General features: G+C 62.7%; 1 protein-coding gene across 22 annotated transcripts in view; it reads left to right on the top strand.

Moving 5' to 3' along the window:
• The window catches only part of MYO18A (myosin XVIIIA), a 96305-nt gene that overhangs the window by 57316 nt on the left and 13249 nt on the right, over positions 1-25740 (top strand). For 21 of the 22 annotated variants that reach the window (XM_051825385.3, XM_051825383.3, XM_051825390.3 and 18 more), the window contains 26 exons: positions 1539-1715; positions 1917-2007; positions 2233-2425; positions 3162-3248; positions 5658-5799; positions 5923-6082; positions 7154-7340; positions 7566-7809; positions 9863-9972; positions 12405-12470; positions 15086-15214; positions 15815-15958; positions 16335-16424; positions 16580-16699; positions 16898-17009; positions 17328-17455; positions 17667-17821; positions 19364-19487; positions 19574-19774; positions 20352-20462; positions 21522-21626; positions 21895-22041; positions 22420-22533; positions 23902-24018; positions 24182-24265; positions 24694-24831. In XM_051825385.3, the coding sequence (XP_051681345.3) occupies positions 1539-1715; positions 1917-2007; positions 2233-2425; positions 3162-3248; positions 5658-5799; positions 5923-6082; positions 7154-7340; positions 7566-7809; positions 9863-9972; positions 12405-12470; positions 15086-15214; positions 15815-15958; positions 16335-16424; positions 16580-16699; positions 16898-17009; positions 17328-17455; positions 17667-17821; positions 19364-19487; positions 19574-19774; positions 20352-20462; positions 21522-21626; positions 21895-22041; positions 22420-22533; positions 23902-24018; positions 24182-24265; positions 24694-24831 (3476 nt within the window). Of the gene's footprint in view, positions 1-29; positions 757-1538; positions 1716-1916; positions 2008-2232; positions 2426-3161; positions 3249-5657; positions 5800-5922; positions 6083-7153; positions 7341-7565; positions 7810-9862; positions 9973-12404; positions 12471-15085; positions 15215-15814; positions 15959-16334; positions 16425-16579; positions 16700-16897; positions 17010-17327; positions 17456-17666; positions 17822-19363; positions 19488-19573; positions 19775-20351; positions 20463-21521; positions 21627-21894; positions 22042-22419; positions 22534-23901; positions 24019-24181; positions 24266-24693; positions 24832-25740 lie in introns of those variants that run through there. The other variant, XM_051825391.3, reaches the window with a different exon arrangement.

Here is a 25740-nt window from a genome sequence, read left to right as displayed (position 1 = left end):
TCGGCTCTGAGCACAGGTGGACGGCTCTGGGGCGTGTTGCCAAGCACTGTCACATCCTGAGCTCCCAGTTTTTCCCAGGGCTGTGTGTGTGTGTGCTGCAGTCCTTGTGAGTCTCTGCCTGTGTCACTGTCATAACACCCAACCATCTGAAACTGTGCATGTGTCTGTGCGTATCTCTGTGAGTGGGTGTGTCTGTGAGTGGGTCTCTGTGGATGGTTTTCTGTGTGTGCGTGTGTGTGTCTGGGTCTCTCTGTGTGTGTCTCTGTGAGGGGGTGCATATGTGTGTGAGTGGATATGTCTGTGAATGGGTCTCTAGTGGTTTGTGTGTCTGTGTGTGTCTCTGTGAGTATGTGTGTCTCTCTCTGCTTGGGATTGTGCCCCTGGCCAAGGTGAGGGGCCTGGGGAGTCTGGGGAGGTGGCCTCCCAAGGCTGAATGTCTCCCAAGTCTGAATGTCTCTGTAATGGTTTGTGTGTCTGTGTGTGTCTCTGTGAGTGTGTGTCTCTCTCTGCCTGTTCCCAAGTCTGAATGTCTCTGTAATGGTTTGTGTGTCTGTGTATTTCTCTGTGAGTGTGTATGTCTCTCTCTGCGTGTTGCCAAGTCTGACTGTGGCCTCGTTTTCCTGCCTGCTAATCCTCACGAGCCCCAGCCCCCTCTGGCCCTTCCCTGGGCCCGTGGCCTGTGATGACTGTTTGCTAACACACTGTTTTTCTTTGCATGCTGCATGCTGGTCCTTTGCCTTACAGAAGCCGCTGAAGGTAAACCCTTGTTTCTTGTTAGCTTTCCCTAATTGCTGTGATTAGACACATGTTGGCTGCGCCACTTAGATCTGTGTGGGCTGCTCCCTGTCCCCTGCGGCTTTTTTGCCTTCCTACTGTTGGGCCATTGAGGGTGTTTGTCTTCTCCCCTAGAGTAAGAGGAGAGTAAGAGGGAGGGTCCTAATGCATCCCAGGAAGGGGGAGGTAGGCGTGGGCCCCTCTTGGTGACACCCCTCCCGCCAGTAGCCGTATCCTGGGTGGGCTGGCTCAGCCTCTGACTTTGTCCTCCAAGTTGGGCGTCCAGGAGAAGGGATTTTTGCAGCCGAGTGCCCTCTGGTGGCAGTACATGGAACTACATCTTTCCTCTCCACCTGGCCCAGGGACGCAGGAAGATGCCTGCTCCCCAGTCCCTATGGGGCGAGGGAGCCAAAGCACATGGTGGTCATCAGGGGTCCTAAGGAGAAAGACTCAAGATGCCAGATCCCTGGGGCCGGTGCCATGGCTCACTTGGTTAATCCTCTGCCCGCGGCGTCGGCATTCCATATGGGCACTGGGTTCTAGTCCCGGTTGCTCCTCTTCCAGTCCAGCTCTCTGCTGTGGCCCGGGAGGGCAGTGGAGGATGGCCCGGGTGCTTGGGCACCTGGACCTGCATGGGAGACCAGGAAGAAGCACCTGGCTCCTGGCTTCAGATTGGCGTAGCTCTGGCCATATTGGCCATTTGGGGAGTGAAAAGGAAGACCCTTCTCTTTGTCTCTCTCTCACTGTCTTTTCTCCACCCATAGCTGGACGCAAGCAGTTTGCCCGGCACGAGTGGGCCCAGAAGGCCGCGTACCTGCTGGGCTGCGGCCTGGAGGAGCTGTCCTCGGCCATCTTCAAGCACCAGCACAAGGGTGGGACCCTGCAGCGCTCCACCTCCTTCCGCCAGGGCCCGGAGGAGAGCAGCCGAGGAGATGGAACCGGTACCCGGGGCCCCTTGGGGGTGGATGAGTGGCAGGCTCACCCCGGCTTGCAGCCGTCTCGGGGGGCAGGAAGACTGCAGGAGCGAGGGGTGCTTCTGTCAGAGGGAGAAGCCTGGCCCCAGCACCATGCTGGCTGGGCCCTGGGTAGGACAGGCGCATTCCCAGCCTGGGGGTCCTAGAGCTGGTTCCCTTCCCCCGCAGGCCCGAAGCTGAGCGCACTGGAGTGCTTGGAGGGCATGGCGTCCGGCCTCTACAGTGAACTCTTCACCCTCCTCGTCTCCCTGGTGAACAGGTCTGTGCCAGGCAAGGCCCAGGGGCCGCTGCACCCTGCCTCGGCAGAGGAGGGGTTGGTGCCTGTGTGCTGGGGCCTTGGCCGGGAGCAGAGGTTCCCCCCCACTGCCCGCCCCAGCAGAGGGCTGGCTGTCCTCGTGGTCTGGGGAGCCAGGCGCCCGGCCAGGGTTGGGCTCTGGCTCAGGGTGCAGTGGGGCCAGCTGTGACCCCGGCTGTCTCTGTGAAGGGCCCTCAAGTCCAGCCAGCACTCGCTGTGCTCCGTGATGATCGTGGACACCCCGGGATTCCAGAACCCGGAGCAGGGTGGGTCGGCCCGGGGAGCCTGCTTCGAGGAGCTGTGTCACAACTACGCCCAGGACCGGCTGCAGAAGCTCTTCCATGAGCGCACCTTCGTGCAGGAGCTGGAGAGATACAAGGAGGTAGCTTTCGCCCGGAGCGCCCACCGGGCCCCTCTGGCTGCGGCCCCCCAGGGAGGCCCGTGTGGGTGTGGAGAGGGCCCCGCCTCACCTGCCGCTTGCCTCCCAGTCCCTGCGCCCTCTTCCTTCCTGTCCTGTGCTCTCTGGAGTGGGGGTCATGTTGCCCCTTGGGCCTGACCTTTGGCCTTGGCCGCCCTCCTCCCTTGTGGGGTAGTTGCTCTCCAGGAGCCCCTCGTCACCCCCAACCCCCACCCCGGGCTCGGTGCATTGCCACAGTGCCGTTCCTGCCCCAAGTGTGTGCGAGCCGCTGCTCCCGCCTCCCTTCCTGCTGCTGGCTGCTTGTTTAGGGCCCCTCTGTAAGAGGGTGTCCCGGCTGGGAGGAGCCCTGGGGTGCCGCCTCCCGAGGGAGGTGGGTTGGGTTGAGGGCCGAGGACGAGGACATCCAGGAGGCACGGCCGTCATCTGTGTCCAGGGATGACTGTGGGGCCGGGCAGGTGCGGGCGGGCTCTCCCTGCCTCTCTGACCGTCTGATGAGAGTGACAGGGGAGCGGGCCGGCAGCCTGGTCTGCGCAGAGCTCCAGAGCTGTGGAACGCGCGTGTCGCCTCGGGGGCAGGGCACCGTTTGAGTCTGGGGTGCTGAAGCACAGCTCCGCGCCGACCCCAGGAACCCTCCGGCCTGCTGCAGGGCTGCACTGGCACCACGGCCCCAGGCTCGGCACCGCTCTGCCTTCCTTCCTAGGAGAACATCGAGGTGGCGTTTGACGACTTGGAGCCCACCACCGATGACTCAGTGGCCGTCGTGGACCAGGCATCCCATCAGTCCCTGGTAGGCGGGGTCTGAGCTCCCCTTGTCCTTGTGCCCACTGCTCTGCCTCCCTCACTGTCCAAGCTGCTGCCAAGCCGCTGTGAGCCGAGGGAGGGCCTGGCAGCCACGCCCTGCCACCAAGCACTTTATGGCGCTAACATCTGGCTGGGAAGGTGGCACTTTCTTCTGCCCAGTGCAGTGGATGCCACAGCCGGGCCGGAAGGCATCCCTCCTTTCTTACCCCTCTCCTGTGCCTGGCCGAGCCTCCAGGGTCCCAAGGACATAGTCACACCCTCCCCGTGTGCCAGAGCCAGGCCGATGCAGCCTGGCAGAGCCGGGCCAGCAGGCAGCACATCCAACAGGGAGACGGCTGCCCACCTGTCAGGCAGCCTCGGGGGGTTGCATGAATGAGAGCCCACGCCCCTCCCCCAGAGGGCCAGCTCTGTCACCCGCTGTATGAGCATCATGGTGCCTGGGGACACCTGGGGGTGGTCCTTCAGTGGGGACCGTGCGCAGGTGCTGTGTGTGAGAACCAGCTGCTCTCTTCCCTCCTGCTCTTCCCTGCATACGGACCTGCGTGGCTGGCAGGAGTGGCAGGGCCCTGGGGACAGTGCACGTCCCTCTAGGGACAAATGCCTACCGTGTGCAAGTAGCACATCTCCCCAGGGAGGCTGGGGCTGCTTTTCCCAGCACCTGGGCCCCTGTGGTGGCCTCCCTTGAGAGCCTTTGCCACTCCCAGGAGATGGGGGACGTCGCCAGGGGGCCGGCTGGTGTGTTTGAACGGGGCTCGGTCACTCCTCCCCTATGTGGGCCTCCCTTGTTTGGTGGGCCCTGGACTTGGGCAGGTGCACCTCTGGAGAAGGGGACTGCCATGAGCCTGCCACGTCCCTTCTGACAGCTTCGTCACTCGGCCCTGGTAACCGTGCCGACTCCCCTGGGAGCGAGGATGTGGGCAGCTGGGGTCAAAGAGAAGGACGCTTGCTCTTTCCTCACTCGCTCTTCCTCCTGTCTGTAGAGGCCAGGCCAGATGGGGGGTGGGGAGGGGAGGCTGTGTTGTGCCGTAGCAGGTAAATTTGCTGCCTGCAATGCCAGCATCCCATATGGGCGCTGGCTCATGTCCTGGCTGCTCCTCTTCCAATCCAGCTCCCTGCTGATGGCCTGGGAAAAGCAGTGGAAAGTGGCACAAGTCTTTGGGTCCCTGCACCCCCATGGGAGACCTGGATGGATTTCCTGGCTCTTCAGCTGTTGTGACCCTCTAGGGAGTAAACCAGTGGATGGAAGATCTCTCTGTCTTTCGCACTCGCTCTCTAACTCTGACTTCCAAATAAATAAATAAAATCTTTAAAAACAAACAAAAAAGAATAGGTCAAGGGGAGGTTCAGTCCTTGCTGCCCGAGGTGCCATGGGGCAGGTGCAGCCCTAGGCCTGGTTTGCTTGGCCTCCGTTGGGTATTAGAAATCAGAGTCCAAGATTTCCGCCTTCTCTTGGAAACTTGGGGCTTAGCAGCATGGACGATGCTTTCCAAGGACAGCGCTGGTGGCTGCCGAGTGGTGCTTGTTCCTCTGGGGGAGGGCACTCGCCTCCCAGCTTGCCCTGGGCTCAGCCGTCTTGGCTTCCGCACCCACGCAGTCACCTGTCTTCTGCTTTGGGTCCCTGAGCTCATGCCCTGCAGAGTCCCCACCTACAGTGACCCAGCAGCTCCTGGGCTCCTGCACAGGGGTCGGCATCAGCCGTACTGAGAGCTTCCGTGGTGCCAGGCACCTGCTCGGGGCTTGGCAGGCTTTATCCCGTTTCTGTAAAGTTTATTTTTATTTATTTGAAAGGTGGAGTGACACACACATACATGAGAGAGAGGGAGAGAGAGAGAGCCTCCATCTGCTGGTTCACTCCTCCAATGGCCACAGCAGCCAGGGCTGGGCCAGGAGGAAAAGCAGGATGCTGGAACTCCATCTGGATGTCCCGTGTGCACGGCAGGGACCTGAGTGATTGATTTAGCACCTGCTGCCTCCCAGGGTGCAGGTTAGCAGGGAGCTGGCTCAGACGTGGGTCCCAAGACTCTCTCTCAGGCTCTCCCATGTAGGATGCAGGCTTCCCAAGCAGCAGCTTAACCCCTGCCCTGTCCCGTTTACTCTGCCGGGGAGGGCAGGCAGTATGGGCTCACCTAAGCCCTGGGTGACCTGCAAGGGCGGGAGGATGGAAGAGAAGCTCCAGACGTGGGCTTGGATGCAAGAAGTCTTCGTTCTCTGGTGGCCTTGGAGCCGAGTCGCAGGAGGCCTGCGTGGCGGTGGGCCTCTGCGCTCTGAGCTCCTTCCAGGCCTCCCCCACCAGGTGTCAGCAGGGGGCAAGTGGCGGGAGCTCAGGCCTGTGTATGAGCCTGGGGACAGCGCACAGGCCTGGGTGATGAGCTGGGGTGTCCTACCTTCTCTGCAGGTGCGCTCGCTGGCCCGCACGGACGAGGCAAGGGGCCTGCTGTGGCTGTTGGAAGAGGAGGCGCTGGTGCCCGGGGCCACGGAGGACGCCCTCCTGGAGCGCCTCTTCTCCTATTACGGCCCCCAGGAAGGCGACAAGAAAGGTAGGGGGCAGCGGTGCAGGGGGCGCCTCTGCTTCCTCTCCAGACACGGCTGAGACCTCCCCACGCCCCCCCGGCTTGGACTCTGTGCCCTGCCCGTCAGTACCTCGCTTCTCCCGCCCACAGGCCAGAGCCCCCTCCTGCGCAGCAGCAAGCCTCACCATTTCCTTCTGGGCCACAGCCATGGCACCAACTGGGTGGAGTACAATGTGGCTGGCTGGCTGGGCTACACCAAGCAGAACCCGGCCACCCAGAACGCCCCCCGGCTCCTGCAGGACTCCCAGAAGTAAGAGCTCCGCCCACACCCCAGCCCCACCACAACTGCTTCCAGGGCTCCCTGCTCCCCAGAGGTGTCTCAGAGCCCAAGGGGCCTCCACTTCTAGAACCCAGAGTGAGGCCAGGTGGCCTTGATGGTGCAGGGGTGGCCTCCTGGAGTGGCAGTGGGGGCAGAGGTGGCCAGAGGCACCTAGAGTTTTACGATTGGATAACACCCCACTTTTTTCAGGGAAGGTGGCAGCGGTCTTAGAAACCCCTGGGTCCCGGCTGGTGCTGCAGCTCGATAGGCTAATCCTCCGCCTTGCGGCGCCGGCACACCGGGTTCTAGTCCCGGTCAGGGCACTGGATTCTGTCCCGGTTGCCCCTCTTCCAGGCCAGCTCTCTGCTATGGCCCGGGAGTACAGTGGAGGATGGCCCAAGTCTTTGGGCCCTGCACCCGCATGGGAGACCAGGGGAAGCACCTGGCTCCTGCCTTCGGATCAGCGTGGTGCGCGGGCCACAGGGCGGCAGCTATTGGAGAGTGAACCAACGGCAAAGGGAGACCTTTCTGTCTGTCTCTCTCACTGTCCACTCTGCCTGTAAAAAAAAAAAAAAAAGAAAGAAAGAAACCCCTGGGTCCCATAAGCCGTCATTCATTCATTCATTCACTCATTTATTTCGTAGATGGTGGGGACCTCTAGGGCTTTGGCTGTCAGCAATGAACAAAGCAAAAACCTCTGTCCTTGTGCAGGCTCATGGCTTGGTAGGGGAGGCAGCTGGTGATGTCCTAAGTAAATGACGCCATGCGCTCTCCTGCCGCGTGGGAAACAGTCCCTCGGCCCCCTGCCCTCCCCAGAAGGGAGAAGAGGCAGCTGTCTTCTGCCCGAGCCCCGCCCACCCCTGGCTTCTGCCCGTCTACACGACTCTCTTCCTGCCGAGCGTTCCCTCTGTGGTGCAGGCCCGGCAGCACGAGCCCAGTCACCCAGGCCCCTGGCCTCGGCCGTAGGGGCGTTGCTTGGTGTCCCAGGGGCTGGGAGGAGGCACTGCCTCTCCTGCCCCTTGAATGGGACATTTGCCCCCCACACCCTCCCACCTCTGGCAGAAAGGTCATCAGCAGCCTGTTCCTGGGCCGCGTGGGTGGCACCACCGTGCTGTCTGGCTCCATCGCGGGGCTGGAGGGTGGCTCCCAGCTGGCGCTGCGCCGGGCCACCAGCGTCCGCAAGACCTTTACCACGGGCATGGCCGCTGTCAAGAAGAAGTCCCTGTGTATCCAGATCAAGCTGCAGGTGGTGAGTGGGCTGGCCCCGGCCCTTGTGACCCCCACCCCCACCCGGCCAGGCCGACAGGCAAGCCCGGGAGCTGTGGGCACAGCGCCCACTGTGAGTCCGTGCTGCAGCCCAGCAGGGGTGTCCAGCTTGCGTGTTCTGGCCGGCGCGGGACACCTGCTGTGCTGTGAGGAGGGGAGGTGCCCCGGCCTCCCCGTTGCCCTGACAGCTCTCCCTCCTCTCCGGCAGGATGCCCTCATCGACACCATCAAGAAGTCCAAGATGCATTTCGTGCACTGCTTCCTGCCCGTGGCCGAGGGCTGGGCCGGGGAGCCCCGCTCCGCCTCTTCCCGCCGCGTCAGCAGCAGCAGTGAGCTGGACCTGCCCTCGGGAGACCCCTGTGAGGCCGGGCCCCTGCGGCTGGACGTGCCCCTGCTGCGGGCCCAGCTCCGCGGCTCCCGCCTGCTGGACGCCATGCGCATGTACCGCCAAGGTGAGGCCGCCCTCCCTCGCAACCCTGGCGGGTTGCTGCCCCGTCCTGCCCCGCTCTGCTGTCCGCCTCCCCCGGCAGGCCTCTCTTCTCACCGCTCCCAGCCCTTTTCTCTGGTGCTTTCCCTCCATGCCGTGGACTCCCTCTCTTCCCCGACCCCGGCCCTGGCCCGCAGTCCCCGTCATGCGTGAGTGTGGGCAGGTCAGCCGTGCCCGCAGACCCGGTGCCCCTCCAGAGCCACCTGCCCAGGGAGAGTGAGCTGCTCAGTTTATCTGACGTTGAGAGGCCACGCAGGCCCACTTCATGGGCCCTTCTGGTCGAGGGGGCCGAGAGGACGTGAGGGTCAGGACCGACCTGCAGGCCTTTGTCTTCGGCCAACACGGCTGATTCTAAACCCTCCCGCTCTGTAGTTCCTTTCCTCCTCACCGCCTCGTGAGGAGCCTAAGGCCCAGAGCAGTTAAGTAGCTTTCTCAGGGTTGCACAGCTCAGCTCATGAGTGGCATTGCTGGGTTCGGCTGCAGAATCTGGCCCCTCCAGTGAGGCTTTGTTGGGAGTGGGTTTGCTGGGTGTCTCCTCCTTTGTCCTCAGCTGGAGGAGCAGGCAGGGTCCCCCACCCCCACCCCTCAGCCTGATTCCCCGGGGCCATCCCCACCAGCACGGTCCCTCTTCCTCAGCAGCCGAAGCCAGGAAGCGAGTTCCCTGTCCTGCTCTAAATAAATCATCGATCTGTCCCCACGTCTGGATATGGAGTTGGTGTTTATTATTTCAAAACCAGGCTGTTACCGCTCTGAACCAAAATCAATGTGCTTTACTCAAACAAGCAGATCGATGAGGCCAGCGGCGGCAGCCCCTCCCCCGGCCCCCGGCCCCTAGCCACCGTCGATAGCGCTGATGATTAATTAAGATGCCAGGCGTCCAGACCCGCTATCCTGGCCCATCAATTTAATTGCAATTCAGATACAATCAATAGCTCACTTTGTCTTGGCCCCTCAGCGGCCCCCGCCTCCTGTTTCAATTATCAGGCACACGCATCAGCCTCATCTCCCAGTTGGAGGGTTTCCCAGAGCCAGGCACACCCCCTTCCCCCACCGGCTCTTAGGAGCCCAGGGTTCGGGGTTCGGTTCTGCCTCCAGCTATGGCCTTTGCGCCCTTGGGCAAACCGGCTGCTCCACCTGTCAGGCCTCCGTTTCTGTGTCTGAAAGATGACCTGGGTCTGGTCTAAGACCCCTTCCTGGTTTGGAATTCGGTGGCTGTAGCCATGAGCCTTCACCATGGGTGGTGGCGAGGTCAGAGTGACCCGGGGTCACTGCCCACTTGCCACCACTGTGAGTCACCTTCCCCTGACCCCCCAAGCCCAGTCACTCTTGGGGAACAAGAATCTACACGTGTTTTTGGTTGCCTGGCCCAGGGCTCAGGGTCAAAGTGGGGCAGGGAGGGACGCCCAGTCAGATCCTGCTGCAGGGGACATGCTGAGTGCCCGCCAGGTGAGCCGTGCTGGGCCGTCCCTGTGTTTCTCACCTGACCTCCCTGACTGCCATGCAAGATAAATACTTGGGCGCCCATGTAAAGAGGAAGAGACTGAGGCCCAGAGAGGTTGAGTGACTGGCCTGAGGTCATCCCAGGCCCTGAGAGGCAGCCCATGCACTTTTCCTCTTAGCCACTCACAGGCCATTTGCTCATCGAGCCCCCAAGGCCCGTTCTGCCTGGGTTGCATCAGTCACAGAGCTGGGGGGTTGCATCAGTCACAGAGTTAGGGGCTCCGCAGCACCTTAGAGACCACCCAGGGTCCCCAGAGCGTTCCTTCCAGCTGGTCTGCACACCTTGCTGACTTGGAACTGCTTCCTCGCGGAGGCGCCTGTTCCCACCCTGAACCTGTCCCGCTGTGGAGCACCCTCATTGTCCCCGGCCCCTCCTCCTCAGTGCTCCTCTGTGGGCCTGCCTCATCCCCACTGTCTTGCCTGCCCACCGTCCAGGGTACCCGTGTGCACAAGCTGCAGGCGGGGCATGCAGGAGCGGGCGGGGCGCCGACTGACCCGGCTCTGGCCGTTCCCCCCAGGTTACCCTGACCACATGGTGTTCTCCGAGTTCCGCCGTCGCTTCGAAGTCCTGGCCCCACACCTGACCAAGAAACACGGACGCAACTACATCGTGGTGGACGAACGGCGGGTAGGCCCCCAGCTGACCCCTGTCCCTCTGCTCAGACCCTTCCGTCAGCTGCCCTTCCACACAGCTGGGCTGGCCCCACTCACGCGCCCGGTTTGAGGTGCCCAGCGCCAGGATGGGGCACCAGCGGTGGCCGTGTGGAGACGGACACTGGGCGAGGACCCTAGTACTGGACAGGAGCTCCGGGGCCAAGTTAGGATGAGTGCTTGGGGAGCCCTGTGGACAGCACTAGGCCCCTCAGCCTTGGGCTCCAGGGCGGGGTCGGGTTCCCACAGCAGGAAGCCGTCCTGTCTGGGACGAGCTCTCCTCCTGGCAGGAAGGCTGGTGTGGAAGCCCCCTTGGGGCCAGGAGGAGCTCGAGGCCACCGGGCTGTGGACGGGGTATCTTGTGCATCCTTTGCTGTCGCCTTGTCCCCAGAAGCAGCTCCTCGTGCAGCCAGAGGGCTCCTTGAGCAGGGCCCCTGCTTCCCTGTGCTCTGCACCCGGCACCGCCAGGGGCTCCCCCACACAGGTGGCCAGGAAGCCCCACAGCCAGGCCCAGCCGTTCTCCAAGTGCCCCCGAGGCCCCGGCCCACACCACCACGGCAGGCCCGTCACTGGTGGTGTGGGGACCGACGACCCATCTTGCACCTGCTTCTCTCCAGCCTCCGGCTTGTGGCTGCGCTGGGCACCTTGCGTCCGAGGTCCCTGATGGCAGCGTGGCCATCCCTGACCACAGCCTCGTGCCCGCCTGCTCGTGGAGTCCGTGTGGACCTCACGTGTGCTCTATTCTGTCACCTCCCTAAGACCTCGCTTCCTTTGCTGCTCAGCTCGACATCCTGGTCCAATCATCCAGCTGCTCACGCTCTGTGTCTCCCAGAGCAGCCACCCTCTGACCCCGCCCCAAGGACCAGCCTGGGCGTCCCCAGGGCTATGGGGGAAACCGTGCAGCCTGAATGGCGGCGGGTCCGGAGTCCTCCACGTCCTCCTCCCTTTCCCGCCAGGCTGCCGGCTCCTCACCAGCTACTCCTTCCTCCTCCCTTTCTCCTGAGCCTGCACAGCCCAGCGTCCCTGGGCCTCTTCCCGGCACATGACCTTGCCCCCGGGCTCAGATAAAGTGAGGTTCTCTTTCTGCCTCCCTCACATCTGTCCTCTTGGGAGCAGTGGCCCTTCCTTGGGCCTCCCAGAGCCATTCGTTTGGTCCCAAGAGCTGCTCACAGCCATGACTCGTCCCCTCGGCCTCTCCACCTCTCCTGGTGGTGACGGGTTCTGCAGACCAAGCTTTCTGAAAGGAGAGGGCGGCCTGGACCCGGATGTCCCTCCTGCCACCCTCCCCACCCCCAGCAGCTGCCACGGTGCCACCGCCAGCGGGTTCTTTGCCGGCCTTCCCCGAAGTCTCGGCTCACGTGGCTGTGTGTTCCCTGCTCGGCCTCTGTGCTGGCTTCTCCTCGCCCCGTCCTTGCTCCCTCTGAGCTCTTCTTGTACTTGGACCCGCAGCAAAGCTCCCCCTCTCCAGTGGATCTTGCTGGCCGAATGTTTCCCACTCCGCCCCATCTTCCCGGACAGCCGTGTCCACAGCCCCGCTTCAGTTCCTGCGTGCATGTTCAGGCTCGCGGTCAGCCCAGGCGCGCGTTCCCATCCAGCCAGTGCTGCACTCTCCTCCCTGGGCGCGGGGTGAACTCAGGCCTGGCAGGTTCAAGCCCCATGCACGCCGCTCCTTCTCTCCACCTCCCTGCCTTGGGGAGTGGTGCCACGGTCCATCACATCCCTAAGGTAGGGGTCTCCATGCGACCCTGGCTTCCTCCTCCCGTATCAGGTAAGGCGCCCGCTCCTTTGTCATCTCTGGTCAGGCTGCAGCCTCCCTCCCTTACTGCCTAAGGAGTTGCTCACGGTCTTCCAGCCATTTGCCAGTGGGATTGCAAAATGCCGGTCTGAACACTTCCCTGCCCTAGAGCAAGCAACCTTGAGGGGCTCCCAGAGCACGCAGCCCCCCCCCCAGCCCCAGCAGCCCCTGCCCACCTCTCTAGTTGCACCTGAACCCCTCTCCCCACCCCTGCCTCAGCTAAAGTGAACTGCTCAGCGTCTCCTCCGTGCCTTCTGCTCTTTGTGCTTCCAGGCTTCTACTCACACTGGTCCCTGGGCCTGAAAGGCCCTCGGCCCGACTTCATCTAGCACAGTGCTCAGCACAGTCGGCGCCTCCTCCAGGGTGCCTTCCAGGGTCCCCTTGTCTGACTGAAGCACCTCCTCCTCCCCGTCCCTGGCAGGTTCACTTGCTCCCAACAAGAAAGCTCATTTCTCTCATAGTTGTCTCCGTGTTGCCCGAGTCTGTCGGGGCCTGGCACTGCAGAGCTCACCAGCAGGGCTCATGGCAGAGATAACAGATGGTTTGGGTGGAGGGGGAGCACTGAGTGGAGGTGAGGCGCCCTGGTGGGCCCTGACGGAGGTCTCTCCCCACAGGCCGTGGAGGAGCTGCTGGAGTCCTTGGACCTGGAGAAGAGCAGCTGCTGCTCGGGCCTGAGCCGGGTGAGTCGCCCCTCAGAGGCAGCCAGGCCTGCCCTCCCTGGCGGGCCCGTCTGAGTCGTGGCCCCCCAGCTCCACCCCTACCAGTCCCTCAGGGCTGCCTCCTGTAGGCCAGAGGCCAGGGAGGCAGATATTCCGGGGGGCAGCAAATTGGAGCTGCCCACTCTCTGGATAACTGGTTCATTAAGCACTGCAAAAGCCTCTGTGATGTCAGGAAGGGGTGTTTTGGAAGATGGGCTTGAACTTGGCCTGAGTCCTGGTGTAGGAAGTAGGGAAGACAGAAGGGCTAAGCTCAGAGGAGGTGGGCAAGAAGGAGCAGGGAGGCCATGGGCACGGTGCTGCGGAGGGCAGAGCACCCTTGGGAGCCGCCTATAGCTGCCAGGGTCCCAGAGGAGCAGGCAGGACGTGGTGAGGCTGTGCTGCCACTACCTGCCCACGAGCCAGACTCCTCATCGGAATGGAACGTGGTGCTGGAGAGGCAGGCCCGCCCATCCCTGGTGTCAGTCTACTGCATCGCTGCCACCCGGGGCCAGCGGAGCTGTCTGCCCACAGGCGGGGACCCTGCGTGGCCCCCCACCCCCACCCCGAGGCTGGGACGTCTGCGTATGTGCTCTGAGGGCTGGGGTGGAAGAGGGGGAGGCCAGTGGGGAGCCAGGGAGAGGGGTCTGGACCTGGCTACCTGGTAGCAGAGGGAAGGAACTGCGTGAAGGCTCCATGGGGAGTGTGAGGTGGCAGCAGGATCTTGCGAGACAGGCTTGCACGTTACGAAGTCCTCTGCTCTCTACCCTCTCTCTGCTGCATTTGGAGTCCCTGGGTTCTCCCGCTGTGCCTCTCTGTGTGCCTGCCTCCTTTCTGTCTGCCCTGGCCCTCTAAGCTCAGAGGTCTGCTGGCTGGGCTTCCTTGCTGGGACCATCTGCAGTCAAGGGTTTGTTCAGCTGTCCGGCCTCTCCGGGCTTGGCTCACTCAACTCTCCCACCTGGCTGCTGCCAGCTGACACCGGGGGTGGCCTCTCCTCCAAGCCAGGGCCCGGGTTCTCAGGCACCAGTTAGGCAGGAGGAGGCCTGTCCGGGCTGGTCCTCTCCCCAGCTGCCATCCCAGCCCTTCTGTGTCCTGATCACACAAGAATCAGGGCCCGCTGGCGCTCAGGGTGCAGAGTTGGATGCTTGCTGCTGACATCCGGTCTGGGAAAGAAAGCCTGTGTCTTGTTGGTTAGCACTGGCTGGGGAGCGGGGAGCCCCCATGTGTCTGTCACCTTGTTTCAGAGGAGGGAGGGGGTCTTCATCGGCGCCCACGGGATCTTGAGGGCTCAGGCAAGGCCTCTGGGGCACTGGGGGCCCCTGACTTTGTAAACTGTGCCTATTCCTATGGGAGACGAGCCTGAGTGTGCTCCCGATGAGCAGAAGGGTCCTCAGCCCTGCGGGGGCTCAGGAGGGAGCTGCGGCTCGCTGCTGTAGCCTCAGGACTTCACTCTTCCCGATGCGTTGCGGGCCCTTCCTTGTCCTCTGCGCTGGCACCTGCCCTTCCTAGGTATTCCTGTGTGCCCGCCGGGCAGGTTTGCCCGCCTCCAGGGGGCACTTGATGTTCCCTTCCCCCACAGATAGAATCCAGACTCACATATTAAGGAAAGGGGGGATTCAGGTAGGGCCTGAGACCCTGGGAGACCCAACTTAGCCCTGCTGTGGATTTGGGGCGGTCACCGGGCCAGAGGTGTGCCTTTCTCGGCAGATCCCTCTGCCCTGCAGGGGGCCTCGGCAAGCCTTGGCTTCCCCTGGCCATTACACCTTCTCTGCGCCAGGTGGAGTCACTGCCCTCTCCCAGGACACCCGAGTCCTTTGTTTACCTGCCCGCTGCTCCCAGCCCCTCACTCCTCTCCTCCGAGTGGGGAAACCTGACTCAGTGCCATGAGGAAAGGCTGGGCGTGGGGGCGCTCAGCTGCCTCCTCCAGCCCCCAAACCTGTATGACAGGTCCCCCTGCCTGCCAACCCCCGCCCACCTTGCTGGCTTCTTCATGACAGGGTGAAACCCTGGGAGTGTGGGGGTGGGGCGCTGGCACGTGAAAGAGGAGCCCGCCTGACATGAAACTGAGTGCGGGTGGGGGTCAGAATGCAGGAGCCCCCCCCACCCCACGGCCGTGTGCCCCCCTCTTCCTCTGCAGCTACTCCCTGGGTCTTCCTCTCACAGCTACCCGCTCCACCTGATCCCAGGCCTCTGACATCCTGCAGGTGGGGCGGTGGGCGGTGGGCGGGCCTTGGTAGGGTGTGGCACAGGGCAAGGCCATGTCTGCAGTCCCCAGGGAAGAAGCCATGGCTCTCCGTGCCCCAGGTGTCTCCCTATGCCTTTCCTCTCCTCCCATCTCTTGGAAGTCAGCGTTCACAGCTCGCTCCTCCCCTCCCAAACCTCCCATCCCAGCCTCCCTGTGGCTCAGCCTTCCCAGGGCCTCTTCCTGCTCCTCCCTCCTCTCCTGGACAAGTGGATTTTCAGGCTCTTCCCAACCCAGGGCCACACTCCCCAGCCTGCCAGCCTCCAGGGCCAGCTGCCTGTTCCTGCAGCTCCTGGCTTCCCTCGGCAGGGCTGCCCCGGCCCCGGGCTCTTGTCTTCACCTGCCTGCTTCCACACAGGTGTTCTTCCGGGCGGGCACGTTGGCGAGGCTGGAGGAGCAGCGGGACGAACAGACCAGCAGGCACCTGACCCTGTTCCAGGCGGCCTGCAGGGGCTACCTCGCCCGCCAGCACTTCAAGAAGAGAAAGGTGCCTTGCCTGGGCCTAGCTGGCCTTCACGGGAATGCAGGGGGAGGAGGCTGATCCTGGGGCTCTGGGTTATTACCTGGGGAGAAGAGGTTCCCACTCCCGGGGGCTCCATGCTCCAGCCCAGGGCAGGGAACGGGCAGCTCCCAGGTGCTAGTGGTGCGTGGATGGGTGTGCCTAGCACAGGGCCCTGTGGCCTGGTGGGAGGGCCGTGTCGAGGGGGAGGGGAGCAGGGCCCAGGCCAAGGTGGGCTCTGCACCGTAGGCTGCTCCATGAAGATTAAGGAGCTGTGTCAGCGACTCCTTTTCTTATTAGCAAGTCCATAAAACAGCCAGTACTGCCGCCTCTTGTGTTTCAGCAAGATTAGGTTTTATAGCACAGCTAGGCCAGGGTGCTGGAAATAATCAGGCAGCAAATAAAGCAGATGAGATGATCCTAATGACGGTGGGGTGGTGGGTGCCCAGTGCAGTGCTCCCTACCCTGAGAGGCGGGCGGCTGGGGGCTGGCAGGGGCTGGGAGGGGCTCTGGGTTGGGGGCCAGGGTGCCAGGCTAGGCCCGGGGGCACTGAGAGCCCTGCTTTGTGCCACACCCACCCGACTGCAGATCCAGGACCTGGCTATCCGCTGCGTCCAGAAGAACATCAAGAAGAACCGGGGGGTGAAGGACTGGCCCTGGTGGAAGCTCTTCACCACCGTGCGGCCCCTCATCGAAGTGCAGCTGTCAGAGGAGCAGATCCGGAGCAAGGACGTAAGGGCGGCCCTGGGCAGCCAAGTCTGCGAGGACACGCTGGGGCGAGAGTCTGGTCCCCCCCCCCCCCCAGTGCTACTCGGTTTCGTGCAGAGAGCTGGCGTTCCTGCACCTTGCCCGTCAAACAGACGTCCCTCTGGGGGCGCTGGCCAAGCCCCTGGGTCATCTCCTAGGAGAAAATCTGGGACGTCCTCAGAGTCTGGGGACAGGAACCCTAGGCGGCAGCAGCCCTCCTGTTGGAGACACACCTCCCCGCTGGAGTCCTGGTCCCTGTCTCCTTAGCTTTGTCACCGTGCAGGGGTGCAGACCCAGAGCCCCAAGCGCCCGCAGTGCCTCTGGCCACTTTGCCTCCTTGTGTCCCCCCCCCCCCCCCCAGGAGGAGATCCAGCAGCTGCGGGGCAAGCTTGAGAAGGTGGAGAAGGAGCGGAACGAGCTGCGGCTGAACAGCGACCGGCTGGAGACCCGGGTGAGTGGCCGGGCACACCAGGAAGACGGGCCCACCGTTGCAGCCTGGCCCTGGCCCGGCCCGGCCTGGCCCGGCCCGGGAGCGCTGCCCACGCGTGTTCTGGCTGAGCAAGGCGGGCGCTGTAGCTGCAGGTGTCTCCCTCCCCCCAACCCCAGATCTCAGAGCTGACATCGGAGCTGACGGATGAGCGTAACACAGGAGAGTCCGCCTCCCAGCTGCTGGACGCCGAGACTGCCGAGAGGCTCCGCGCTGAGAAGGAGATGAAGGAGCTGCAGGTGAGGGCAGGGCCAGGCCGAGGACAGCGGGCTGTGACCGCCACACCCCACTGCCCGTATGCTCCCCCCAGAGACACTCGGCATCTTCACCACTAGCCCGGCCTCCCGGGGAGACTGGAGTCCTGAGCCTGCCTGGGACCTTGTCTGAGTAGTTCTGAGTGAGTGCGAAACGGCCATCTCCTCCCTGCCACCCCGCAGAGCCAGTACGATGCCCTGAAGAAGCAGATGGAGGTGATGGAGATGGAGGTGATGGAGGCCCGGCTCATCCGGGCGGCCGAGCTCAACGGCGAGGTGGACGACGATGACACGGGTGGGTCTGAGGCCCGTGTTGGTGCCCACCCCTGGGCCCTCACGCCCCTCTAAGATCAGGGTGCAGTGAACAGATGAGAAAGTAGAGGTGCAGGTAAATGCAGGGGATCATCACGACGAGGACACGTGTCAGGGCCAGAGGCCTAGCAGTCACTGGGTAGAAGTCAGCACCCCCTCTAGTCTGCTCCTGGTGGGCGGCCCGTGGCTTCCACCTTGGGAAGAAGCCACCTTCCCAGGGGCCTCCTTCCTGCCCTGCCCTCCTTCCCTTCTGTCCCTTCCTGGGGGCTCTCAGCACCTCTGCCCGCTCTCAACCGTGCAGGTGGCGAGTGGCGGCTGAAGTACGAGCGGGCAGTGCGGGAGGTGGACTTCACCAAGAAGCGGCTGCAGCAGGAGTTTGAGGACAAGCTGGAGGTGGAGCAGCAGAGCAAGAGGCAGCTGGAGAGGCGGGTAAGGCCGCGGGCAGGGCCGGGGCCGTGTGCCAGCCCGATGACTGGCTGGAGGCAGGCAGACCCCAGGAGCAGCGGGGAAGGTTGGCGTGTGAGCCCCTCAGTGCGGGGACAGCTTCTCGGGTTCCCGGGAGGCCCCGGGCTCTATGTCTCCTCCCCAGGAGTCCCCTCCCTCTCCACACCACTGACCATGTACCCTCCCTGGACCCTAGCTCGGGGACCTACAGGCAGACAGTGACGAGAGCCAGCGGGCTCTGCAGCAGCTCAAGAAGAAGTGCCAGCGGCTGACCGGGGAGCTGCAGGACACCAAGCTGCACCTGGAGGGCCAGCAGGTCCGCAACCATGAGCTGGAGAAGAAGCAGAGGAGGTGGGTGGGCCTCCATCCTGGGCCCAGAGAGCAGCCACAGACAGGGCTCCCTCCACCTCCTCCATGGGAGGACCTGAATTTGGCCAGGGGCCTGGCTGGCACGGTCACAGGTCCTGGCAGGTGACCAAGGGTTCACTCCCAACTTCCAGGGGAGACACAGACCAGGTCCCCCTCGAAGGCCTGTGCAGGCCTCCACTCTGACATGCTCCCCCCGTATGTGCCCGTCACTGCCTCCGGCCCTGCCCCGTGCCCCCACCCAGCTCTGCACTTGCCTCAGCCACACAAACACTCTCCCGACTAATGTCGTTAAACTACCGCGCCACTTCCATCTCATTACGGTAATGACACAAGGAGGGGGGCAGCCTCACAGGAGAAAATCCAATCTAAATTAATTTCCCTGACTGCGGATGGGAATGGGGCGCCTTTATTAGCAACACGGAGGAGCCCACACACCCTGGCAACAGCAGGAGGGCCCCGAGGAGCGGGAGCAGCCCCGTTTCCCCTCCGCAGGGGCGGCTTCTCAGCAGAGGTGCCCTTAGCCTTTGGGAAGGGGCAGCCCTCTACCCGCAGCCCTCCCAGCACTCCGGGTCACCCCTGGCCTCCCGGACGCACTGCCATCTTCCTCACAAGGTGGCCACCTGGGAAGAGGGGAAGCAGGAAGGCACCTGGAGGACTTGCTTCCCTCCTCCTCACCTCACCCCCACCTGCCCTTTTACCCAAAGGCAGACACCCTTTGTGGGACCCCCTTCCCGGCACCCGGGTGCCAGTGCCAGCCCTATTTACCGTGTCGCCGTGCTCCCCGCTGGGCAGGTTATTAGCTTTCAGCCACCTGGAGTTTTCTTGCTTTCTTCTGATGTGGGGTGGGGGTGGGGGTAGGGGGTGGTTCGATTTCCATGGGAACCTGATTAACTATTCAGGGAAGGGGTTAGCAGGAACCTCAGCCATTTGCTCCTTATTTGGAGTCACTGGGCGGGAGATGGGAGTGTGGGAATAGAAGAGCAGAGACAGAGGCCCTGAACTATGTGCCTACTGGAGCACACCGCCCGCTGGGGACTGCTGGAGCCAGGCATGGGTGTCCCCTTGGGGACAAGGGTGCTGCTGGGGCAGGGGATCCTGACCAGTGCCTGGAGCCCAGAGGCAGGTGCAGGAGCCAGCAGCTTCGTCTACAGTTGCTGAATCATACTGTGGAGAGTGAGCGGGATGAGGCAGGGCATCCACTTCCACCCATTCTGGTACCCACTTTGCCCTCGCCCTGGCCCCTCATTCTGCTTTGTTGAAACAGAAGATGTAGAGCCTTGAGTCCTGGGGAGAGCGTCTCTGCCTTTTCCAGCCCAGGGCTCCTTTAGTCCATCTTGAGAAAGGGCTCCCTCAATGGCATGCCCCCATCCCAGACGTAGCCTGACCTGTGACCTCTGAACGTCACCCCCGCCTCACCACCAGCCCCGACCCAGGGCTGCACGCACCCCCAGCCCTGCGTGTGTCCTGTCCGCGTCGGTGGCACCGTTTCTGGGTGTCTGACCGAGCCGCCCCGCGCCCCTGCAGGTTTGACAGCGAGCTCTCGCAGGCGCACGACGAGGCCCAGCGGGAGAAGCTGCAGCGGGAGAAGCTGCAGCGGGAGAAGGACATGCTCCTGGCCGAGGCTTTCAGCCTGAAGCAGCAGCTCGAGGTGGGCGGGGCCTTCCTCCACCTGTGCTCTGTGCCCCGGCCCCACCTCGCTGCCCAGCACCAACCTGGTCTTCTCATTCGCCCCAGGAAAAAGACATGGACATCGCAGGGTTTACCCAGAAGGTAGTCTCACTAGAGGCTGAGCTCCAGGACATTTCTTCCCAAGAATCCAAGGACGAGGCCTCTCTGGCCAAGGTCAAGAAACAGCTCCGGGATCTGGAGGCCAAGGTCAAGGATCAGGAAGAGGAGCTAGACGAGCAGGCGGGGACCATCCAGATGCTGGAACAGGTGCTGGAGGGCTTGGCCAAGGGAGGGATGAGATGTCGCCAGAGGTGCCAGCAGCCCCACAGCCAGCCCTGGGTGTGGGCCAGAGGAGGGCAGGATCCCATATCCATTCATCCGCTTGTTCTCTTGCTCACCTACTCAGAAAATGTTGAGTGAGCACCTGATCCATGCCAGCCACAGTGTGAAGACAATTAAGCTCTCACAGAGCTTTCTGCAAAAACAAATCTTGATCAAGCTCTTGTAGTGAGGGGTGTGGGATGCGTGGCAGCCTGCAAGCCCTGGGCCACCCCACTGGCCCACCGCTGAGCCCCCAAGTCAGTTCAGGGAGCTAGAGCCTGCAGGCCAAATGGAAAAGTTGCAGAACAGTGCCCACCTCCAGCAGCCTGCCTCTGGGCCAGTGCCAGACACTTAGTAAAGGGAGTCGCACTTCTCGGCAGAAGCCTGCGGCCAGGGAAGCAAGGGGCGAGCAAAGGGCGTTGGCTGGGTGCACCTGCTCCTGAGACCCAGGAGAGCTGCGAGGCAGGGGAGGGGCAGTGGGCTGCTGGGGAAGGGACCCTGACCCCTCCGCCAACCACTGCAGGCCAAGCTGCGTCTGGAGATGGAGATGGAGCGGATGAGGCAGACCCATTCCAAGGAGATGGAGAGTCGGGACGAGGAGGTGGAGGAGGCCCGGCAGTCGTGCCAGAAGAAGGTGAGGCGTCTGGGCACTTACCTGTCTCACACCAACACCTGCTCCCCCACACTGCTTCAAAGTAAGGGTTTTTAATTTCATTTTAACTTGAGAGATGGGGAGAATGAGAAAGGTAGATAGATGGGGAGGAGAGCTTCCAGCCCCTGGCTCACTCCCCACGTGCCTGCAATGCCGGTGGAGGGCTGAAGCCAGGAGCCAGGAACCTATCCAGATCTCTCATGTGGGTGTCAGGAAGCCAATTACTCGAGCCATCACCTCTGCTTCCCAGGGTCTGTAGTAGCAGGAAGTTGGAATCAGGAGCAGGGTCAGGGTCAGGGTCAGGTATCAAACTCAGGCACTCCAGTATGGGACGTGGGTGTCTTAACTCAGCATCTGAACTGCTATGCCAAGTATCCACCTCAGTAAGGGTTTTGTTTGTTTGTTTTAAAAATTTATTTATTTATTTAAAAGAGTTACAGGCAGAGAGAGAGAGACCTTTCATCCAATGCTTCACACCTGGATGGCCACAATGGCCAGGGCTGGGCCAGTAGCCAGTAGCACAAGCACTTGGGCCATCTTCCACTGCTTTTCCCAGGTCACCAGCAGGGAGCTGGATTGAAATTGGAGCACCCAAGTCTCTAACTGGCACCCATATGGGATGCTGGCATTGCAGGCGGTGTCTTTACATGCTACGCCACAGCGCTGGGCCGGCCGTAAAGGATTTGGTTTTCCTACCTTAGCCATGTGGTCTCCCATTGCCATGCTGGACCAAGAATGTCGGGATGCTGGCATTGGCATTGGCAGAGTCTAGAGAAGCTTGGGCCCCTGAGGAACAAGAGCCGCCAGCTTTCTATGGCAGGCGGCAGCAGCACCCCTGTGCTAGCAGTCCCACAGGGGATGGAGCCTACCCTGGCTCAGGGGGCCACTATGAGTGGCTGGGTACTCTGGACCCCTGGGAACTGGAATTCGGGTTCTGACCTCTCTGGGGTCGTCAATGCTAAGCCCTGCTCCACTGAGGGACCCAGAGGGAAGGGGACTGCATGGCACCCGACGGATGGGTCTCTGTCCTCGGTACCCCAGTTAAAGCAGATGGAGGTGCAGCTGGAAGAAGAATACGAGGATAAGCAGAAGGTGTTGCGGGACAAGCGGGAGCTGGAGAGCAAGCTCACTGCACTCAGCGACCAGGTAGATACCTGTGGGCGGGGGGCTGGGGGCTGGGGGCTGGGGTGGGAAGCTGAACACAGGGGCAGGGGTGCTCTGCAGCACTCATTGTCGTAACTGGGGGTGGGGCAGTCCCTGTCCACTGCCACATGCAGGCCATTCTCCTTGGCTGGCCTGATCCTGGCACTTCCCTGTGCCATTGCTCATTATGGGGACTCCTGAGAGTGAGGCTGAGGTGAGGGGTGGGCTTGGGGCAGACGGGAGGGCGTCCTCACTGCTGGTGCCCACCCAGGTGAGCCGGCGAGACTTGGAGTCGGAGAAGCGGCTTCGGAAAGACCTGAAGCGCACCAAGGCGCTACTGGCGGACGCGCAGGTCATGCTGGACCACCTGAAGAACAGCGCGCCCAGCAAGCGGGAGATCGCCCAGCTCAAGAACCAGGTGCCCTGCCGAGGGGAGGCCGCTCACCCAGGGGCGGCAGGCCTCACTTTCGCAGTTCTCTTTCTCTCCCCCTTGCTCCTCTTGGTAGCTTTTGAAGGAGGGCGATGGGGAGGTGGGGAGAAGCCACTTGTAGCAGGCAGATTCCCGAGAGTCTGTACATGCTGTTCTGGGTGGCGGGGGTGGGGCCCGGTCCCCATCATGGGAGGAGATGCCCATGCATGATCACAGCACGGCCGCGGCCCTGTGGTCTGAAAGTCTGGAGGGGGACGGGGAGGAGAGCCACTGGGCTCCCTCTGACCTTCCAGCAGCCTGCCAAGCCTGCTGCCCCCAGGGAATGGCTGACGTCTCTCCCTGGGGTGGGGGTGGCCCTGGTTCCAGCTGGAGGAGTCAGAGTTCACCTGTGCGGCAGCCGTCAAAGCACGGAAAGCAATGGAGGTGGAGATTGAGGACCTGCACCTGCAGATCGATGACATCGCCAAAACCAAGACTGCGGTGAGCATGCAGGGTGCACGGGGCTGGGCCCGGGGGACTGAGCGGGAGAAGAGCCGTGATGGCGATGCCTGATACCCCCCAACAGGTCCCTTCACACCAGGGCTGTCTGCCAGGAGAGCAGGCCTCCCATCCCTGCCCCCCAACTCAGAGCACAGGCCTTGTCGAGGGGCGGGTGGAAGAGGGAGCCAGCCAGGACCCATCTCCCTGCTTAACCACCTGCCTGTGGGAGCTTGGCTGCAGGCCCCGACACCATAAATAAAAGCAGCTAATGTGGCTGAGGGATGTAAACAGGTGCCTGGAGATTAGCAGAAGCACCGATAAGAGGACGGGATGGCTCGGCTGCCCTCCCCTTCCCCTGCCCGGCCCACTGACAAGCCCAGGCGGCAGCTAATTAGAGCTCTTATTTAATGCCTCCCTTTTAATTTCCCACCTCTCCCACGGCCCATCCACCGGCAGAGGATCCACCACCGGGGATGCGGCCCCCGGTACCTCCTCGGGCAGGGCGCCGGGCAGGGGAGGGGGCGGGGCTGGGCGGCCTGCTTTGAGGGCCCTGGCCCCGGGCACCCAGCTGCTGAGAGATGTCAGTCTCAGGGGCTTAGCTTGTGCCCGTGACACTCGTGCTCCTCAGCAGTTTCAGGTGAGTAATTCAAATTCCTTAATTGTGTTAAAAAAGGCTGTTATAAAATTACCATTTTATTTAAATCCGAGTTAATAAATTTCTTGGCAGAGGCTTCCCCAGTTCCCCACAGCCCAGTAACAAGATGGATGGGGCCGAGAAGGAGCCAACGCAGTCATTTTGGTTTGGAATTACAGGCTAATAGATTCATTCATTTCCTGAAGCTGCTGTTGGCTGTCTCGTCCCCTCCCCCACCAGGAGTGGACTGGCTTCTGGGGGCCAGGAGGGGAGTGGGCAGTCCCAGGGGACAGAGAATCCGAGCCAGGGAGCTTCCCAGACTCCAGGGGCCCTTCTACGTACGGGGCCTGACGCGGCCAGAGTGCGTGCAGGTCGGGGCCTGGGCTGGCAGTGCCGGGATGATGGGTCATTTGTTCTGGGCAGGCTTTTTCTGCCTTCTCATTAGCTTCCAAAGAGCTGCCAGAAAGCGGCTGTCATTTAGCCCAGAAGCCCGGGGTCTGCCTGTGCTGCAGAGCCAGCCCCTCCCCTCATCGCCTGGCCCAGGGCACAACAGCAGCAGCTCTCTGAGCACCCTGGGTCCTGGAAGCCGCTCCAGGGGTGGGCCTGACGCCCTCCCCCCCCAGCCCCTCCCCTACCTGTTGGAGTGGCATGGGAGGCGGCCCTGACTGGCCACCTGGAGCCTCTGGGCAGGCACGCCGGGCCCGATGCCCTCTGATCTGTCTGCCTCTGTCCAGCTGGAGGAGCAGCTGAGCCGGCTTCAGCGTGAGAAGAATGAGATCCAGAACCGGCTGGAAGAGGATCAGGAGGACATGAATGAGCTGATGAAGAAGCACAAGGCGGCCGTGGCTCAGGTACCCGAGCCGCGATGGCCGTCCTGCCGGCCCCCCCACCCTCTTCCCTCCCCCGGTTCCCCCGTGCAGCCGTTTCTCTGGGGCGACTGCAGCGTGTGAACCTATCTGGGGATTGGACCGTGTTTAGAGGACCCTGCACCCCATGCTGTCACCCCTTCCCCAGGCCTCCCGGGACCTGGCTCAGATGAATGACCTCCAAGCCCAGCTAGAAGAGGCCAACAAGGAGAAGCAGGAGCTTCAGGAGAAGGTGGGCGCTGGGGGCTCTCTCGCTGGAGAGAGGGTGAGGGGCCACACCAGTGGGGACAGCCCCAGGCTCACGGTACTGAGAGCGCTCCTCTCTGCCGTGGGCAGCCCACAGGGCAGCGTAAACCGGCGGAAGGAGCTGGGCGTGGAGCCACGTCACCACAGCAGACATTTTGGCTTTGCTGCCTCATTTCACACGTCTGCTCCCTCTCTGGGCCTTAGCCCTCTCCTTTCTCTCAGAAGGCAAGATCTGTGCCAAGCACTGGGGCCAGTGGGGGACGCTTCTGACCCAGAGCGGCCTCCCTCCACTCTCGCCATGTGTCCCTCCCTGCCCTGGCCTCCTGGTCACCATGGTGACGTCGCCTGCCCCGATTCCGCCTCCTCCCTTCCTGGGCTCAGTTATCCCTTCCCATCCTGCCCCCTCCTCCCCAGCTGCAAGCGCTCCAGAGTCAGGTAGAGTTCCTGGAGCAATCCATGGTGGACAAGTCCCTGGTGAGCAGGCAGGAAGCGAAGATCCGGGAGCTGGAGACTCGCCTGGAGTTCGAAAGGACGCAAGTGAAGCGGCTGGAGGTGGGTCCGCGGCCGCAGGGAGCGGGAGCAGAGCCGCCCCCACTGCTGGAGTGATGCAGGCTGGCTCCGTGGGGCTGGGCAGGCCCTGGGCACTCCTCCGAGGCCCTTGCCAAAGCCGCGGGGCCGGCTGCCGGGGAGGGGGCCTCTCTGGGCGCCACGGAGCCTGCCTGCTTTGTATTCCGGTTCCGTGCTTGCTTTCTGCCGAGGGACCAGAGCAGCTTAGCTTTTCGTCTTCATATTTTCCTGCACACGCGCTCCCCCCTGCCTGTCCCCCTGCTCCCTGGCAGGGTCATAAATATGCAGCGGGCGGCAGCGCGTCTGTGAGGGCTGAAGTCTGTGCTCTCATCTCGCCGCTCTCCTCCCCTGCCTGTGATCCCCTTTATTCCTCACTTCTTCCCACCCTTCCTGCCTCTGCCTCTGCCTCTGCCTCTGCCTCTCCTCTGGTTTGCCCTGCCATTGCCCGACGTTTTCTCCCCTCGTCGTATTTTTCCTCTCCCAGCCCGACTCCCCTTTCTGTCCACCCGGTTCCTCCTCTCCCTCAGCTCTGCTCCTCAGTGCTTTCAGCCCTTTCTCGTCCTCTCTGCCTGGGCCCCTCCCTCCCTGACATGGCAGCAAGCAGGAGCGAGGCAGCCAGGCGCCCACCCGGCCCTCCCCCCCCCGCCCCGGCCCTGGTTACACCCTCCTGCTCGTGCTTCTGGGGCTCAGGGACGTGGGTCTGGGCTGCGTCAGCCCGGCCTGGGAGCTGTGGTCACAGGGTTGGAGCCAAGCCTCCTGCTGCCTTCCCTGTCAGCGCTTCGGTCTGCAGGGCGGACGTGAGGGTAGGGGTGGGAACAGGAGGAGAGCGGAGTGACAGCCTCCCCAGTCGAGACCCCGTGCTCAGGAGAACTGGAGAGAACTGGAGCTTGGTAG

Source organism: Oryctolagus cuniculus, chromosome 17 (genome assembly GCF_051225735.1).
Source record: "Oryctolagus cuniculus isolate XC-2025 breed Fujian yellow rabbit chromosome 17, ASM5122573v1, whole genome shotgun sequence".
NCBI lineage: Eukaryota > Metazoa > Chordata > Mammalia > Lagomorpha > Leporidae > Oryctolagus > Oryctolagus cuniculus.
This window is presented reverse-complemented; position numbering and strand designations above follow the sequence as displayed.